This window comes from Cupressus sempervirens, chromosome 10 (assembly GCF_028749045.1).
Source record: "Cupressus sempervirens isolate cs-2001-9-10 chromosome 10, ASM2874904v1, whole genome shotgun sequence".
NCBI classification, from domain to species: Eukaryota; Viridiplantae; Streptophyta; class Pinopsida; order Cupressales; family Cupressaceae; genus Cupressus; species Cupressus sempervirens.
This window is the reverse complement of record NC_143127.1, coordinates 598,469,072-598,483,546: the sequence shown is the minus strand read 5'-3', so window position 1 is coordinate 598,483,546 and position 14,475 is coordinate 598,469,072. Positions and strand designations below refer to the sequence as shown.

Sequence of the window (14,475 nt, the reverse complement as noted above, 5' to 3'; positions counted from 1 at the left end):
TGGTGTCCTCATAGTCTCTTGACTTACACCATCTGCACAACTTATGCGGTGTTTCCTCCTTTTGGCAATCCTGGGCAAAGTGTCCCTAGTGATTGCAATTTCTACATCATATTGTTGGTCTTCCTTTTGCCACATACTAGATGTGGGTGTGGTTATTGTTGTTATTGCTATTCCCTTGGCCTCCCCACCGGTTCCACCGGATGTCGCAATATTGTTCTTTTATTGAGCACCCGTTCCAAATGTAGAGGGTTCTTCCTATATGAACACTTGTTGGTTCCTGGCTCTAATGTTATAGCGACATTCTTTAGTGGAATGTCCCATGATCTAGTAGATGTCACATAAGGATTTCTTTGGACAATAACCTTTCGTGTGTCTGGCTTCTTTGCAATCGGTACAACACACTTTGCGCTCCACTGTTTTGCTAAATCTCCATTTGTTTCCTTGAGTTCTTTCATCATCCTCCAGAGGTCTTTCTCTACGGCACATAAATTTTTACTCGATTCCTCTTCACTTCTTTTCTTTGAGGACTCATCATCCGATGACAAGGTTGCATGGGCACTTGTACCTACATCCTCGATATACGTACCCACGTACCCAAGTACCGGGTACTTAGTGGAGGACATCACAACTAAGGACCTTGATTAAGATTTATGATTTTTTTCTTTGATTTTTTGTTTGTGTACCAGCTTGTTGTTTATCAAGCTTAATTCAAAACCTAATCAGTTTGAAACTTTGATACAATATTGGTTAACAGTAAACTTTATCACTATTCAAGTTAGAAGTTTATCATTTCCAATATGTCATTGTCATATGATTTATGATATTCTTGTTCATGTTTAAAGTTTGCCTTCTCTGTTATGCTTTTGAACATTTATCATATATTATTATTACAAGAATATAGCAATTGTGAAATTGAAAACAATACATTATAGTTGCAAACTTTATCATTGCTCTTGTTTTGAAAAACCATTGTCATAATTTCAGATTTACTATAAATATAAAAAGTATAATTAAAATTAAAGTTTGACATATCCAAGTACCCCCATCCCCTATTTTGAAAATAGTCATACTTGTACTTGTACCGGTACCCTAAGTGCCCCAAGTACCCCTGTCCCCATGTAACCTTGTTTGATGACTTGTTTTTCTTGGAGGTCTTATTTTCCCTCTCCAAATCCATCTCATAGTTGTAAGCATTTTCATACGACGTAGGAGGTAAGATCTTCATTTTCTTTTGGAGGGGAGTTTTCAGTCCCTTGATGAACCATTGCCTCTTCAGTTCGTCTGTTAGTGCACATTCCATCTTTCCTAGTAATTCTTTTAGCCGTTGCATATATGCTGTAATAGACTCATTCTTGCCTTGTTTCAGACCATAGATTTTGACAAGGATTTCATTGTTGTCTCGCAAAAACTTGAATTCCGTCTCAAATTCCTTCTTTAGCTTTGGCCATGTCGTCAATTTGGTTTTATCCACACCAGAGTACTAGTCAATGGCTCCCTCCCTTAGTTTTGCGGGAAATTGGCTGACCCACTCATCCTAATTAGTGAGTCCATTAGTCGTCTAGATAATCCCGCAAGTTTGGGAATGACGGACATGATCCTCCTTCGCCTCACCCATGAACTTGGGCAATTATTGCTTATTATGCCATAACTGTCGGCTGTTGTACCAGTTGTGCCCCTCATGGTGGTGGCAACATTTGTGATTGCGCACCCGCGTTACCTGTATTGCATTGAGGTGTGGTGGGGTTGAACACAAAGTTTTTTCTACCTGATTGTATCCCCTCGTTCGGCATGCGAGGATCAAACCGGGTGTCTTGGCTACCTTGCGCTCGTGCCGCTTCTACACCTCTAGCCGCATTGCTTCCCTCTTCACTCTTGCTTCATGTTTCCTCCATCCAGGGCGTGTGAGATAGGTTTATAAATTGTTATCGTGCTTCCCCAATAAATTTTAGCCTTTGTTGTGTTTCCTTGAGTAGTTCTTTGCTACTTATTCGCTGGGGGGAACCGTGGGGTTCCCCTTCGGTTGCTGCACCTCCCGTAATGACCCGATGGTCACCTTCAGTGAAACCTCCGTGGTCCCCTTCAAGAATCCCTTTAGTAGGTTTTCCTTTGGCGAGTTGCCTTAGCCTTCGTCAACATTCTACTTATTGTGCAATAATCAACACTTCATGTGTGGCTTCCAAGGCATCCGATTTGTCTTTCTTATTCCTATATTCAATAAATTGAGCATAAATTCTCTAACAAAACATTATGTTAATTATTAATTTTTTTATTAATTCATATTCCTGTACAACTAGGTCAACTGTATGACGTCATTATAGATTTATATTGTTCTTTTTATTCCCCCTTCTCTAGGTTTACTATCCATGGGTTTTTCCTTCGTTGGGTTTCATCGCGTTCTTCTTCCTATTGACGGTTATTCTCAACAAAATTCCGTAGGATCTGCTGGCAGCATTGTTCTTGCTCAATTTCCTCCCTTCGGTTTGTTTGCGTAAGGGATGCTTGTGCTAGTAGATGGGGCAGGTGATCCAACAACTTGTTTGCGGCAGGGCTTACATTCAATGCGTCCTGGACAATATCTTCGGCAACTTTTTCCTATGTAGCTTCTATTCGTAAAAAAGTTTTGATGGCCGCCTGAAACAAAATGTGCAAGTTTGTGGTTAGCGCATGTCCCCCTTCAAAGAGCTCTGTAACTCCATCATTGGTGATGACATTTTTGCTAACAGGAAGTCCCATTTAATCACTGTATTCCATGACCTTTGTCACTTCCCCACTTCGATTGGCAATGACACCAAATGTTCACCCGTGGAGTAAAAGGAACTTATTGCATACAGACAAAAAAGTAATATATTCAACACAAAATATGGAGAGAACTCGATAGCATTTTATTCATTCAATGATCACCATATACAATAGTATTTCCACACTTTCCATATCTCGTTCTATGTAGAGATTTCATACATGTAATGCTCGAGGGAGTGTGAGGCAAACCATCGCACCCATGCAACTCCCTCGGTTATGCCAACCGTTTAACTACCCAAGTTTCCTGACAACAAATTTATTCACCATCGATAATAATAATTGTTAAACTGTTCATTAAACATAACAACCATTGTTAGATTGTGTTATGAATTGGTGCCAATACACAATTTGCATATGGGACACATCTCATATGGAGATCTGTCCCTACATGAACTATGTTTATTTAGGGACATGCCTCTACAGTAGGCATGTCAATTCATTACATTATAAGCATCCATCAATGATGTATCTTGGAATGTACAGAAAACAAAGTAGTGCAATTACAAGATACAACAGAAAGATAAAATATACCTCCTCAAGTTTGCACAAAACTATACTTACACAATAAACTTGTTCTCTCATCATAGTTTGGCAATATTGTATTGATAACAATATTAGAGTCTTTGTAAATCAAAGATAAATCACATTGACTCATAATTCTAGTTATACTATTGGATTGAGATCAATAAACAGTTCAAATAAAATTTTAAATTACCTACAATCTAAATTAAATTAATATTATGTTCAGTAGTGGTAGTTGTGATATTGCCACAAGAGGAGAGAGGAATGTTAGTGTTGGTGAGAGGCCATGGATGGTTGCAAGTGTGTTTGATATGCAGGCATAAGATGTAAAAGACTTCCACTGCCAATTTTTTTCATGCCCACTCCAGCCCATTTCACGTGGTCAATTCGTCTTATTTGAGACAAATGATCAAAGATATAGCTTCTCTTAGTCCCTTATTTGTCTCCCTTGAGATCATGAAATGTGCACTGCTCTCCTAGACACAGAATATTTGAAGATTATATTCTTAATGGAGGATATGAGGAAAACTTGGATCAAGATGGGCTGTTATATTGTGATGAATGGGTACCAATATTAGACATTGGCCCCTCTTTGATGTCATTGTAAATGCCTTAGAATTGTGGATAGTTCATGCAAGCGTAAGAATGTAGATTTCTAATTTAGCATTTTTAGAGAGGCCATAGAGGTGGTCACCAACTTAGCACATGTATGCAAATGGGCTGGTATGATGGTGGACAGTGTTTACAAGTACATCTTTTGGGCTCCATAATGTGTTCATGCATTGAAAGACATGGAAAATGGATTGGGTGAAGCAAGTGGTGGTAGAAGCTAGAAATATTCAAATGGTTATAGAGGATGTTTGAGGTACACAAGCCTATAAAATTGATTACGGTGATTGTGTGGAAGACATGGTCTAATTCCAGCTATATTGAAGGGAAGCCATCAAATAAAGGATCCTTGATGATGATTAGTGGTCCATTGTGAGGTAAGACCTTGCTATGTACATCATTATATTGTCAATTTTATTAAATTTTAAATTGCTGATTTCCTATTTTAAATGTCTGATTTTAATATTACAATTATGTTCAATTTTCAAAGTTTCCAACTTTTCAATTAATTTTTTTTGAATTTTTTTTTTTGCATTTTGCAGATATGTTTGCTGTTTCATCTCAGCTATTCTAGGTGTCATAAAAAATGCTAGTACACACTCCATCGAGAGGAATAGTCATACCTCTAGATGAGTGGAGTAGTAGTTATTAGACCCTAGAGTATCAATAGATTCCAACTTTATGAAGGGATGCTGATCTTGAAGATCCTGCACAAGTTGACGAGGAGGTGGTACATGAGGTATCAGTTGAGATTTCATTGGATGAGTCAGACCCTGACAATGACAATGACTCAGAGGACTCTGATTTTATTGCAATGCTGGAAGAGGTAGATTAGGGGAAACAATGTACTGAAGAACACAAATTCACTAATAAGAGGAGGAGGCTGGGCTGGCGTGGCAGGGGGGGTTTGATTAGCAGTGTATAAAACTTAGTACACTTTGCGATTTAGTTCAATCTTTATGCAAAAGCTTCAAAGGATCTGATCAAAACAGAATATAAAACAAGCACCAAGAGATCAAGTGGCAATCCATAAGGAACAATGCACGAGCATGTGACGTGGAAATCCAATGCATGAGAAAACTAAGGTGAGAAATGATGCTAGGATCTACTGTCCTATTCCAGCCTCACAGATCTGAATCAATTAGAAATTTTAAGGGCTCCAACCCTAAGGAGTCTCCAAACCCCTAATTCAAGAGCAACAACTCTTACAAAAGTGGGCACAATATTCAGGGCTCCCACCCCAAACAACTTTACAATGTTTTGATACAATGAGATTGTCCAGTTAAAATCGATTATCAGTCTGTGTTCAGTCTTAGAACATATACATATAAGATTCAGAAGGATAGTCTTCAAAATAGAATGATCAACACCTTCAACTGGAAAACTTCTATGTTGATGAGAATTAAACTGATTGAAATTATATACTGACACATCTTAACGACTCTTTGAAGGTCTGCAAAATTACATACTTAAACAAACTGACTGTCCATAAGAATCTGAAATCGATATATTGAAGTTGTTAACCACACATAATATCCCTCTGTAGACTATCACAATCGGAAATACTTTTGATACTGCTGTAGTTTCACTGTATTATTCTCTGTATTATTACTAAACTCCAAATTCTCAGTCTTATCAAATTGATTTTAGCAAGTGATTCAATATTCAATTTATAGTTATAGATCATGAATATGTCAGAGAAAATAAATGTCTGAACATGAGTTCTTAGAATTTCAATACCAGTCTTTTGCTGTGATCAACATCCAATTTTGTCAAAACAAACTTCCATCTGAACAGCCACTGTGATCAACATCCAATTTTGTCAAAACAAACTTCCAACTGAACGGCCTTCCAAAGAGAATTCAGTCATTAGTTGCAATCCTTTCCGAACTTTCTATCATATTATCCAAAACCGACAGTCTCTTAACATACACAGCCCATAACAAACGTATTAGTAACTAATCGCATGTCAAGTTTATTGAGTCCAAGCGTTAATGTCGAGACTATTTGATTTGGCGCTAATAAATCACATCAAACAGCTACGTGGCAGAAGGTTTTGTCTTTTTCTCATAGAATGGGCTAGCAGACAAACAGCCACCCCCGACAAGCACCGGTTCTTTTTAAAACTTTAACAATTTTTAACACAGGCATAAGAGATTTCGAACCACTATTTGAATAATTATTTTTTTGTCTATTAAACTTGTTTGTATCACTAAACAATATGACAAGGTGAATATTAATGGTCTCAGCATATCCCAAGCAGCCCAACACGATACATACTTCACATCATATATATTTTCTGTTTAATACAGCGGCTTTCTACTTAGTTCGATACCATCACTACAAATGATGTCTCCAGATCAGAATGAATGCGGTCAAAAGGAAAAATTCAGACAAGAGTTTTCGCACAGCAGCACTTCAATACCATTTGAAAGGTCTTAGCCATTTATATGTTTCTTGAGAGCAAATGATATCAGAACATACGCAAATATATTGCCTGTAAGTATCGAATCATACAATTATTTACCCTAGTGATTTTATAGAATATTTTAACAGATTTACAGAATCTTTTCAAAAGAATTTTCTTTTAAAAACTATCTGAGATTTTGTTATGAATAAAACATTATACAAATAGTCATGTCTGGATGTATGCTCTCTGTTTGAACCACACATATGCAGAAGAACATTTGTAGACTTTTTATTGACATCAATGACCCTTTTATCAGACATGTAATTCTATTTTTTGTATTTTCATGTTGTAATTGAAATTGAAACTTGCAGCCTTCGGGTATTTTGTTGTAATTTGTGTACAATATCACATGGATACTGAAATTGAATATGAAAACTATTATTATTTTTGATTTTTTTTCTAACTCTCATTTGAACTCGCAATTCAATACAAATGTTATGTATTAAAGATCTATCATGTCTGATGAATGCATTATCAATGTCATCATATGAATATTTGAAATGTCCATATATATATGAAAGTTTCCCTATGTTATATATAGCTATCCCCTTTGCTGTCCCTTGCCCCCAAAAATGGCCTGAAAAATCGTCATCTTCGAAACTCATCCCTTCATCCCCTGGCAGTGTTCTCAGAATCTTGGGGTAACTGAGATTTTCATTCTTTTGCTTGTCATAATTGTTGGCCAATTTGTTAACTTGAGGGATGATGTTGTAGTAATTGTGATGTGCCTCAAAATTTTCTTTTAAGGTCATCATATTTTAGATCACATTTTATCATACTAAACAATTCATGTCGAGAGGAAGTGTTAGACTCTAGAAAGGGATAGTCCTCTAGTAGGTGTGAACAAGAACCAATAATGCTGGGAAATAGTAAACCAGCAACTGGTTCTGGGAAAGCCTTATCTTTCCATTTTCCCTTCATATCTTAACCATCCAAATGATTAGGGTTTCTTTAATATATATGCCACTTTTGTTAACATTTTCATTTATAACTTCAGGGGCATAGATCTTAACCTCCTAGAAGTTAGGATCTTAGGATACTAATAATTATAGACAAAAATATAAATAAAATAAAATGAGAATCTATGTGAGCATAGATTTTACACATATACATTGAGAAAACCCTTTTAGGTAAAACACCCCATGCATCATCATTTTATTAAAACACTTACAAATATATAGTCAATTAAAAAATAGTACATGCCTCCACATGGCCAATAATACTTAATGTGCATAGAGACTTAGTTGTTATAAATCTCTAGTTGCCAATCTCAAAAGAGAGAACGCCCTCAAATATGGGAGAAAGGGTGGCAAAATATTAGAAGAGGTATTAGTCACACCTATTAAATTTTATTCTTTTAATACATTTTGATAATTTTGTGGATTTGTTATATGATTAAACAAATTAAATATATAAGGAAAATTTAATGTCAAAAATTTCCCCCTTGTTCACCTCATTCAAATTTTATTGTTGTTGAACACAAACTTGAATTCAAACCTTGTGATTTGGATGGAGATTATATCAATTATTTATCAAACAAGGACATGGGTGTAAAACCACCTCAAATGTAACAAGATACTACTTTTTTTTTTTTGAAATAGAGGGGTACAAATTTATTCAATCAAATCCAAAATACAGAGCAAAGGCCAAAGGCCCACAACAACACTACATATTCCTATCTTCCAATAACAGTTGCCAACGATTCCACGATACTCAAAAGGTAACTCATCCCTACCACTAATATCCCAACCATCCACATTCTTTGAAGCCCACTTCACCAAACAATCAGCCACTTTGTTCCATTCTCTAGGGATATGACGAAAGGAGATAGAGTCCAAGGAACTACAATGACTTAGAGTTTGTCTGACTAAAGAGGCTAATTGCCAACTAACATCCTCCAAAATCTGGTTATTCAACATATCCACAACAATCTAAGAATCAAACTCATAGATGATCCTCTTCCAGCCTAAAGAGCATCCTCTCTCAATAACAATCTTCATAGCAAGGACCTCCATAAGATTAGTGTTGACCTTTGTAAATAGAGAAGAGAAAAACTGTACCACCATCATTATCTCTGCCTATACCCCCAATACTAGCATGTCCAAGGTTCCCTCGAGAAGAACCGTCCATATTAATCTTCAAGATCCCAGCCGGGGGAGGAGTCCACCTCCCATCCTGATAAACCCGTTGCTTGATACGGCGAGGTCTTTTTCCAAGAGTGCATCTCCGTCCATTATCACCTAGGTTTAAATTCCTCACAATAGCATGATCACCAAGATCAATACGTTCAGACATATCACACTTTGCCTTGAAGCCTACTAAGAATCATCTTCCACAATTGAAAACTTCCTAATTTGGAGTCACAAAAAATTCTGCAGTGCCTCTCCAGCCAAAGGTTTCAGAGAATGAAAATCGGCCCAAGTGTCCAAGCTACCTGCAAGAAAGAAGTCTTCGCTAGAGGTCTGCCCAAACTTTTCCAAAAATCAATTAGAGAGGTAGCATGAATACAACCATGATGCCAAGCCTCCCACCATCTATGCCATATCTCTCTTGAAAAAGGGTAGAGAAAAAACAAGTGAGAGGTACATTCCTCATTGTTCAAACAAAGGAAGCAAACAAAAGGTCCCTAAAAACTTCGTTTGCGAAGATTCTCGCAAGTGAGACATTTCTTCTGAGCCAACAACTATAAGAAAAAATTACATTTGGGCCACAAAAAGTTATTCCAAACCTTCTTCCACCAGTGCACCTTAGCTAGACCATGTAAGTTCCTGTCAAGTATAGCATAGCCTTGAGCCATAGTAAATTTACCTTTTGGGCTAGGACTCCAAGCCAAAACATCCTTCACATTAAGGGAGCTGCAAAACCTACTCTCGAAAGCTTTAGAAAGAAGAACACGATCCTCATCAAAACCACCCACGGGCCACTCCTGAGGGTCCTTCGAGCAAGTCACCTCCACCTGACCCATATGCTTGACAATCTTGAAATGCTCCACCTTAAACCATCCAGCATTAGTAAAAATATGGCAAAGAGGCTGAAGATGGGGGAAGCTAGAGAGAATGGGAGGGTGGCCGTCCCAAGAAACCTGCCAAAACAGAGTAATCGAGCCTTTGTTACAAATCCAGAAGAGGCCCTCCTTAATAAGTTGGGCTCCCTTTTTGAGAGTTTCCCAAACACAAGAACCTTTACCCACCAAAGCAAGCCATGGTACATCAAGGCAATCAGCACCAGGAAAATATTTGTGGGCAAGAATCTTAGCCCAATCTTGATCGTGATTGTTGCACCACCCCCAGTAGAGCTTGGCAGCCAAAGCTATGGCAACAAGAGCCATCGATCTAAGCCCAAGGCCTCCAGCATGCTTCGACTTACACACAAACTCCCACTTGACTATGCTCCACTTCGAGGATAGAAGGCTACCAGACCAAAGGAATTGTCGAGATAAAGCATCAAAATCTCTCAAAAAATTGGAAGGGGAGACCTAAACACAACACCTATAAATGGGGAGAGACTGCACCACAGTCTTTAGGAGAACCACTCTCCTAGTAGAAGATAATCATTTGTAAGTCTAGTGACTAACCTTACTCCTAAGTTTATCCAAAATCCCTTGCCAGTAGCCTCTACGTTGAGATCCCAAGGATAAAGGAACCCCAAGGTACATCAAAGGATGGGAACCGATTTGAAATGTAAGAATTTTGGCAATCCTGCTTTGAATAAGCCGAGGAGTATTAAAGAAATAAATGGAAGACTTATCATCATTAATTCTCTGACCTAAGGCTTTCAAATAGATATCCAAAGTTTTCTTGAAATTCACTGCCTCATTCGTTCTAACCATGCCCAACAACCCGATGTCATCCACAAACTGAAGATGAGAGTAGGAAGGAAAATTATTTTGCCAGCTCCAACCTTGGATAAGACCCTGCCTCACCTAAGATTTTATAAATCTGCTAAGACCCTCTGCCATGATAATGAATAAATAGGGAGATAAAGGGTCCCCTTGCCGAAGTCCTCGAGAAGCACCAAAAAATTCTGAAGGTTCCCCATTAATGAGAATTGAGGAGGAGGATGAGGTCACACAGCTAAAAACCCAATTCACCTGCTCATCAAAGCCAAAAGCCAAAAGAATTTTCTATAAGAACACCCAACTCACCCGATCATAAGCTTTAGCCATGTCAAGTTTAATGAACATAGCTTTCTCCTTAGATGTAGCCATAGAGTGAACAACCTCCATTGCTATCACAACCCCATCCAGAATTTGTCTTCCTTCAACAAAGCCACTTTGTTCAGCAGAGATCAAAGAACCAAGGAGTGGTTTGGGTCTCTTAGCAATCAATTTGTTGATGATCTTATAGACAACATTACATAACGATATAGGCCTAAATTGATCTAACCGATTAGCCCCTTCCTTCTTAGGTATGACAGCCAAGAAGGTAGAATTCAAAGACTTCAGCATCTGTTTGTTTCTATGTGATTCTTGCACCACATCTAGGAGATCAAACTTTATTATTTCCCATAATTCTTGAAAAAACTCAATCGGAAATCCATCTGGGCCAGGGGCCTTACCTTTTTTCATATTAAACACAACTTTCTCCAATTCAGGGAACGAGATAGGACTTAAGAGGGTCCCATTTATCTTAGTAGGGACTAGGTGGGGGATACAATCCAAGATGCCCTGCTCCTTGGTCCCAACAATAAAATCCTCCCTAGTAAAAAGACTGGAAAAATAGTTGACAGCTTCCCTAGAAATTTCTTCATAGGAAGAGATCCGAGCTCCATCAGTTAAGACAAGAGAGGAGATAGAATTCCCCTGCCTCCGAGCCTTAACCGAGTTATGAAAGAAAGCAGTGTTCCTATCCCCCTCCTAAAGCCAATGAACATGAGATTTCTGCTTCCAGAAAATCTCCTCCCGAAGCTCCCACTCTTGAAGTCCCTTAAGAGCCGAGGATTCAGCTTTACTCAAATCATAAGTCAACCCTTGGTCCCGAATCTGACAAGTAATATTATCCAACTTGGATTGAGCAGCTATCTTCTGAGCATATAGGTTCCCAAAATACTGTTTATTCCATCTCTTAAGCCTATACTTCACATGTTGAAGCCTCTTACTGAAAGTAAATATGGCCGTCCCATGGGCAGGTATCCCCTCATACCACCAATCCAACATAAGGTCTCTTAGAGACAGGTCTCTTAACCGCATCAAGTGAAATTTGAAAGAGGGATTTTTGGTGACTCTATAAGAGGTGATGGAGAGCTTAATAGGCCAGTGGTTAGAGCCTCTCCAGTCAAGAATTTCAGAACTGGTGATCCGCCTGTTGTTCATCCAATAGTAGGAAACCAAAAATCTGTCAGGCCTTTTTGAGATAGCCTCAACACCACATCTTCGATTATTCCATGTAAAAACACCATTGGTTGGCTTCACATCAATGAGATTCAAGGAACCAATCATATCCCTGAGCAGATTTGAAGACGGGTCCAGCCTGGCTAACCCCCCTCGTTTTTCATCCAGACTAGTAACAACATTAAAATCTCCAACCATAATCCATGGGAGGAATGGGTATAGGGCCTGGATGAATCTGATTTGAGCCCATAAATGGACTTACCTGAAAAGTCAGTAGGAGCATAAATATTGGATAAAAGACACCTTTCTCCAATCTGAAAACTAGAGGCAACCAATGAAATGGAGGATTGACTAGAAATCCACCATAAGGGGGAAACTTTCCTTGGATTCTAGAAGCAAGCCACCCCTACTGAAATGTTCAAAGCACCCACCCCTTGCCAAGAGCCTTGGGGCTAGATCTACGAAGCACAATTAGCCAAACCATCCATTGTAAGGTTTCCTGAATAGAGACCACATCAGGAGATTGAGATTCAATTAATTTGCGAACAACCTTTTGTCTGGGGATGTTGTTCAACCCCCTTACATTCCATGGAAAAAATCATTTATGTGGGTGGGAGAAGTGAGAATCAATGGGTTTCACAGACCCAGACTCGACCAAAATATCACCCATGATCTTCACCTTCTCTTGATCAGTCTTCCTACCACTCTTCATTGGTTTATCTAAAGGCCCCTTTTTGAATGATTTCTACTGGATGCCTAAGATAGGAGGAGCTTTATTACCCTTTACATAATCTGAAGTTCCCTTAGGAGTAAGGGGATTAGGAGCTACTAGAACTGAGCCCTTCGTATCCTGTGACCCTCGAAGGTCTCCAGAATCCTGAACTTGAGGAGGCAAATCAATAGCCAACTGTCCAGCCTGTTGGTCCACTAAAGATAGAATCTGATCCTCCCTTTACGCATCTTCAACTTGTACCTCATGATAACCTTTAGCCCCAGAAGAGAGCTCAATTGGAGAACCTTCCTCTTGGACCAAGTCACAAAGAGCATCAAACCTGTTAAAGGCACCATCGTTCTGTCTGTCTATCCAGGTTCTCTTCTTACCTTTTCCTTTGTTACGAGACTTAACTTGAATAAAGCCCTCGCTATCAACAGGTTCATTAGATAAAGGAGCCTTCCCCTTGTCCAACCTAGGAGGTCTAGGGACAGCCAAGGGGGAAGACCTATTCCTGGGGCATCTGAGATCTAAATGACCATATTAGTGGAAAATTCTGCATCTAAATGGAAGGGTCTTGTAATCCAGTTGTTGGATCCAGGAAGATGATCCCATGCAAATCTTCATAGAATCTGGCAACGGATTATTTAAATCAACTTATACACAAATACGTGCAAAAGAAATTAGCTTACGATCCTGAGTTTGTGTAGCCGAACCCACAAGTTTTCCAAGAAGCAAAGAGATTGAGTGAAGAATATCTTCCCTCCAGAATTCTAAAGGAAGCCTCACCAAGCGAATCCACATAGGAACTCGCGAGGGGATCTCCTCAACAGAGTTGAAGCCTGTGTGCCAAGGCTTGATGAAGAGCCCCACTTGGTTAAAGAAATAAGGGCCTCCTTCAAATGCCTTATTCCTATCCAACATGCTTGAAAAGATAACCAGAAAATAATTATTAGCCGCTAACAAAATCTCCATCTCTTCTTCTGGGTTCCACACACGGCGTGCCCAGGACTCCAACATAGGAAAAGAAAGGCGAAGGCCCAGAAATTTGCAAATGAGGGCATGATTGCACCAGTATTCGACATCCTCCGAAACTTGCGCAGGTTGAATAACCAAAACTGGCCGATCCTCAGATCTCTACAAACATCCATTAACTTTTCTTAATTGAAACATCCCTTTTCCAGAGGAATCACCTTCCCTAGATTGGGATTTACTATTTAGATCCTTATCGCTAACATGCAACAAAGAAGACGACTTACCCATCTCCATATGTCCGAATGAAATTTGAGAAGAGGCTATGTCTCGATCCCCCATGCAAACGAACCAGGACTCACCAAAATGAGAAAGAGACGGGGCAAAAGCCCCACAATTGCAAAACCCCATAGGCCCCACACCGAGAACACACCTAGGGTGGGTCTCAGACTGAAGGCTCCCACCCATGGGCTGAAAAATGGCCAAGACCACCGTCCAACCAGCGCATGCCCCTGCCAACAAAGAGACTTCCCCCCGAGATCAGCAAAAAAGCTTGCCAAAGAGCTCAGACCCAAACACTAGACACAGGTCGGGCTAGGGCATGCAGGCCCTAGTGTGAACCAGACCACCGTGCAGCTGCATTTTCCTCCAATCTCTAACAAGATACAACTTAATGTTGTGGGTTAGCTACAGATTATCTGCATGCAACTCAAACCCACATTTACATATACTTTTAATAAACAAATTGGTTGAGTGGGGGTTATCCACTCCAACTCAATCAATGCAGTAATATGAAACCCACGAATGCAGTGCTCTTAAACGACTTGATGAGTGGGAAATGTCTGCCCCAACTCTTTTAGTACAATAACATGAAATAGAGAATGAGCATGCAACTATCTAATTGAGCAGGGGTTTGTCACCATTGCTGCTTTGAGAATGTTTAAAATATGCAATCAACTTGGAAATACAATGCAATGATCAAACATGAAATACCCAGATGGTGAAATCCAATGAAAATCTTATATCTAACATACTTATATTTAGAGTGTGTCATCGAGAACT

General features: G+C 39.1%; 1 protein-coding gene across 8 annotated transcripts in view; it reads left to right on the top strand.

Moving 5' to 3' along the window:
* Window positions 1–14,475, top strand: part of LOC149535282 (choline-phosphate cytidylyltransferase 2-like) — a 178,561-nt gene that overhangs the window by 42,981 nt on the left and 121,105 nt on the right. The window contains exon 3 of one of the 8 annotated variants that reach the window (XM_089804693.1): window positions 6,243–6,429. The exons of 6 other annotated variants lie outside the window; for them this stretch is intronic. In XM_089804693.1, coding sequence (XP_089660819.1) covers window positions 6,398–6,429 — 32 coding nt within the window. In that variant the 5' untranslated portion in view covers window positions 6,243–6,397. Of the gene's footprint in view, window positions 1–6,242; window positions 6,430–14,475 lie in introns of those variants that run through there. One more of the 8 variants, XM_089804692.1, reaches the window with a different exon arrangement.